The sequence below is a fragment of the Gymnoscopelus braueri genome (assembly GCF_963280865.1).
Source record: "Gymnoscopelus braueri genome assembly, chromosome: 5".
NCBI lineage: Eukaryota > Metazoa > Chordata > Actinopteri > Myctophiformes > Myctophidae > Gymnoscopelus > Gymnoscopelus braueri.
The window spans coordinates 42356878-42362368 of record NC_137606.1 but is presented as its reverse complement, the minus strand read 5'-3'; the positions used below and the strand labels follow the sequence as shown (position 1 = coordinate 42362368).

General features: G+C 45.0%; 1 protein-coding gene across 1 annotated transcript; it reads left to right on the top strand.

Annotated features, from left to right (window-relative positions):
* Window positions 1-3252: 3252 nt before the first annotated feature.
* On the top strand, window positions 3253-4776 carry LOC308086045 (dihydrolipoyl dehydrogenase, mitochondrial-like; the record flags this gene model as incomplete). The annotated part of the gene is made up of 1 exon (XM_080429372.1): window positions 3253-4776. The coding sequence occupies one exon, from the start codon at window positions 3253-3255 to the stop codon at window positions 4774-4776; it is 1524 nt and encodes a 507-aa protein (XP_080285498.1).
* Between the last annotated feature and the right edge of the window lie 715 nt (window positions 4777-5491).

The following is a 5491-nucleotide window of genomic DNA, read 5'->3' as shown; positions in this document are numbered from 1 at the left end:
TCATTTTGAGAGAATGGAAAACTGCCATTGTTCTGCGTATAGGAGAGGAGAGGAGAGGAGAGGAGAGGAGAGGAGGAGAATACAAGTGAAATACTGTTCTAGAAAAAAAAGCACTAAAGCGGTGGATCATTACAATAAAACTATCTTTTGCAACCCTTCCACTCCACAAGGCTGCAGCGCTCTGCACAGTGTGTGTTCTCTCCTCTTCACCCAGATACCCATATGTCATACTGGCTCACACCATCTAGCTACAAGGCTACCATTGTCCAATCATGTGTCTTCTGAACTGCTTCATTCGTTCGCTACTTACCCATTATGGCCCTATATTCTATATTTAATTGAGATTTCAGTTTCAGTTTTATATGAATCTGCTTGATCGTATATCATCATGCATTGAAGAGTTAAATGCTCTTAAGTCTTACCTGGTTTAATGTACTTTTATGAGACAAACCTTTTCTGCCTCCTTTTGCTGATGGTGAACATGTTAAATTTTTAATTTGTGATTATTGAACAACATCTGACAAGCACATTGACATAACCTACAGTTATCTTGATGGCTGCATGAGCACTTCATACTATGGTGCCTTTATCCAAAGTGCTTCACAATACATAACATTCACCCATTCATACACCACCGGCAGAGTTCAGTGTCTTGCTCAAGTACACTTCGACACAAAGCCAGGAGGAGCAGGGGATTGGACAGCCACTTTACCACCGGAGCTACTGCTGCCCCCTATTAGAAATAAATTGCAGGGTTGATGACGGGGGACAACCCCTGAAAGTCTATGTCAAGCTATTATAATTCGATGTAATGACAGTATGCTGTGTATGTACCTACTACATTACATTACATTACAGTCATTTAGCAGACGCTTTTATCCAAAGCGACTTACAATAAGTGTATTCAACATAGGTAGGGAACGAAAACTACTAATCACCAGAAGTCTTTAGTGCATTTTCTGCAAAAACAAGCAACCAAGAGTATACCTAGCGCTAAGGTAAAAGTGCAATATATCAGCTACCTATTTCCTTAAACAGATGAGACAAAATAGCTAAATCAAATGAGCATGAGCTAAAACAAATAAGTGTATCGACTAAACAAGATCCAATAAACAATACAACAATAGAAAACAAGCGTTCGTACAACTAGTTAACAACAAGTAGGTCAGGCAGAGAGGAACGGGTAGTGTTTATCGTGCGTGAGTGCGTGCGTGCTGGCAGTGGTGTGTTCTACCGTGTTACGCTATATACATATGCCGTCCAAGAACATTTGAAAAAAATCGTATACCCTCCAGTAACCATCCGAGGAAGCGTATCTGAGACACAGGAGGAGGGGCTGGGGGCAGCAAGAAGTTCAAATAGCCTTTTTCATGTGATAATGCGGTGTCAGTGGTGAAGGCTTATGTGTGGCTATTGTCTTGAGGTGATAATGACTGCTGACCGTTGGAGTTTCGAAGTAATTGACACATTAACTACTTAACAATATATTTCATTTGGCGACCATGCGCGCGTGCACGTGCCGTGCGTGTGGAAGGGAATTATTATAGTATGCCCTCGGAAAAAACCTAGAACACACCACTGTGTGCGTGCGTGTGTGCGTGCTTGCGTGTTTGTACATACGTGTGTGTATATTTATGTGTGCAATCTGTGCATGCAGTATGTTTGTGTGTGCAGTAAAAGTGTCAGGTGCCTGTATGTGGGAGAGTTAAATATTTTAGTACCGTAGGTGTGAAAATGAAGAGTAACTGGTAGGTGATATGGCCATGACTCCAGGAGTGACATTGACCCCCGGTCGTGGAATAAGGTTGCATTAAAACAATCCCAACCACTGCACTGACTGAGTTTGGTTCTTGTAGTGAAAGGGAGGTGGTTGTGATGGGAGTTGGGGAGGTTGAGGATGTGAATTCAAGCAAGGGTTACAGTACAGTATGTGCTAGACGGGGTATACTCAGTTGTGGACAGTAACAAAGTACATTTAAACTGTACTTGGTACACTTTTCGAGTAATCCACTCTTTATTGTCTCCGCCAGGCCGAAAGGCATGGCGAGAGAGTATGTTTTACCCTCCGTCCGTTTGTCCGTCCGTCCGTCCGTCCACTTGAAAATGTTCAAATCAGCCTCATGGTGGCGCTATAACAGGCCAATTCATGTTTTTACCTATAACTGCACCGATCTGTGTAAAACTTTGTATGCGCACTCCCTAGAGGTAAAGGAAAAAACTTTGCCCTGCATTTTTCACATCTGCCTTTTATAGCGCCAACAGGAGGCAGACTTATGTAAAACATTTTTTTTTATATTACTCCTTCCAATTTTATCCAAATTTCACGCAAATCGGTACACATGATCTCCATAGTCATGTGATCAAGACGGATGTGTTTGATTTTTCATATTCCATCCTCATTGGCTAACATTGACATCTAAAGTTTGCTGTAGTGGCTTGTTTTGAACAAAATTCCGCAAATCATGAACGCACCGTCCGATTACGGTCAAACTTTGCACGCACATTCACACTATGTTGGGAACTAATGCCACCGTTTTAACATTGGCCTGTTATAGCAGGTCTAATTTAGCAAAACTTTTTTTTTGCCTCAAACCATGAATGCAGTGTCCGACTGCCGTGCAAGGCCCAAGAACCAATGGCACCCTTTAAAGATTGGCCAATTATAGCGCCACCAGGAGGCCACAATAACCTACCTGACCTGGCGGAGACCTGTGCTCCGAGGAGCACTTTTTCTAGTTTTTTATACTTTCACTCCACTACATTTGAAAGACAAATTATTGTGCTTTTGACCCCACTACATTTCTAGGAAGGGTGAAAAGTACATTATGAATTAAGCCCTATTTAAAATATAGTGAGCTCACAACGTATCACATCTCCTGGGTGTTCGGGTATCTCCATGTAGGTTTTTAAACCAATCAGCTTGAGGAGAATTTCAGGGATATCCATATATGGGCCTAAAAAGGACCGATGTCATATTGATGACTCAAGCGTCTAGGTACCTTGGCTTTGTTCGGGTATCTCCATGTAGGTTTTTAAACCAATCAGCTTGAGGAGAATTTCAGGGATATCCATATATGGGCCTAAAAAGGACCGATGTCATATTGATGACTCAAGCGTCTAGGTACCTTGGCTTTAAAGTGCAGCTCCAGAGTGAGAGATCCCGCTCTGGCCAATAATCGTTGCACCCTGCAAGAGGAACCGTTAGAACAAAGAAAGATCCTGTAAACATAATAAGTAGTGTTTTTACACAAAATGCAGAGCTGTAATCAGTTATATCGCAGTCTGGTAAGGCAGCCCCACCTTCTCCCACGCAAACTCCAGGCTGTCGTTCTGCCAGCCAGATCCTATGCTGACAAAGCAGCAATAGATGCTGATGTCACAGTAGTGGGTTCTGGTCCAGGAGGATATGTGGCTGCCATTAAGGCTGCCCAACTCGGCTTTAAGACAGTCTGTGTTGAGAAGAATGCAACTCTGGGTGGAACCTGCTTGAATGTGGGTTGCATCCCTTCAAAGGCCCTTCTGAACAACTCCTACCTGTACCATTTGGCACACGGCAAGGATTTGGAAAGCAGGGGCATTGAAATTTCTGGCCTGTCGTTGAACCTGGGGAAGATGATGTCACAGAAGAACGATGCAGTTAAAGCCCTGACGGGAGGCATAGCATATCTGTTCAAACAGAACAAGGTAACCCATGTGAGTGGCTTTGGGCGGGTGACAGGCCATAACCAGGTGAGAGCCACAGCAGCCGATGGCAGCGAGCAAGTCATCAACACTAAGAACATCATCATCGCCACCGGCTCCGAGGTCACACCATTCCCTGGGATTGAGATAGATGAGGAGGCCATCGTGTCCTCAACAGGAGCACTGTCTCTGAAGAAGGTTCCTGAACACCTCATTGTCATCGGAGCTGGAGTCGTTGGCGTGGAGCTGGGGTCAGTGTGGCAACGTTTAGGCTCCAAAGTGACAGCTGTGGAGTTCCTGGGCCACATTGGTGGCATAGGCATTGATATGGAGATCTCCAAGAACTTCCAGCGTTACCTCCAAAAGCAGGGTATACAGTTTAAGCTCGGCACCAAGGTCACAGGAGCCACGAAGAGGCCTGATGGAAAGATTGATGTGAATGTTGAGGCCGCTGCTGGTGGTAAGAGCGAGATGCTGACGTGCGATGTTCTGCTGGTGTGCATCGGCAGGCGGCCCTTCACTAGTAACCTGGATCTGGACGTTGTGGGCATCGATCTTGACAGCAGAGGACGGATTCCTGTCAATAGTCACTTCCAGACCAAAGTACCCAGTATTTATGCTATTGGTGATGTGATAGCAGGACCCATGCTGGCCCACAAGGCTTCGGATGAAGGTATCATCTGTGTGGAGGGCATGGCAGGTGATGCTGTGCACATAGACTATAACTGTGTTCCCTCTGTCATCTACACACATCCCGAGGTTGCCTGGGTGGGGAAAACTGAAGAGCAGCTGAAAGAGGAGGGTGTCCCATACAAGGTGGGGAAGTTCCCCTTTGTTGCTAACAGCCGAGCAAAGACTAACGCAGACACAGACGGCATGGTAAAGATTCTCAGTCACAGGGAGACAGACTTGATGCTGGGCTCACACATCCTTGGATCTGGAGCAGGAGAGATGATCAATGAGGCGGCACAAGCCATGCAGAATGGAGCATCCTGTGAGGACATGGCCAGAGTGTGTCACGCCCATCCAACTCTGTCTGAGGCCTTCAGAGAAGCCAACCTGGCTGCCTCCTTCGGGAAAGCCATCAATTTTTAAGAAATAGCTCACTGCTGCTCACACAACCCTTACATTTAACCCCATTAGGGATTTTAATGTATACAAGGTTCAAGGTTTCTTTATTGTTATGTCTTGTGTACAGGTACATGAGAGTGAAATTAGTAGGCCAGTCTATGACACCAATATTATGACGACATACTGTATTGATGATATCATGGATCTCCATATATGGGCATAAAAGCGGCAAAGAAAAGACCAAGACCAGACAAGACAAGTCAAGGTTTGTTTGATAGATAGTTCTGGACAACCAGGACTGACTTTCCACTTGGCACATGTTTGAAGTCTATATGAGGGGAACAGACACACACACAGACAGACAAGACAGACAGAGATTCTGTCTACCGTTAACATTGTAGAGTAGGACATACCGGTAAGTCAAATATAATATATAGAATAGGATAGATAATAACTAGCCTGACACTCAGCCATAGAACAGTCTATGGTTGTATAGAGTGTACAGCCATGAACTTAATCTTTTAATATGTGGTAACAATAATTCATTCTTTAATTATTGTCTCCGCCAGTCCGAAAGGCATGGCGAGAGAGTATGTTTTGCACCCTGTCCGTCCGTCCGTCCGTCCGTCCGTCCGTCCGTCCGTCCGTCCGTGAACAGCTAATCTCCGGCACCGTTGGCTTGATCGCAGCAAAAGTGCACACACACTCCCTGGATGCCAATTCAGAACCTCTGCCCCAC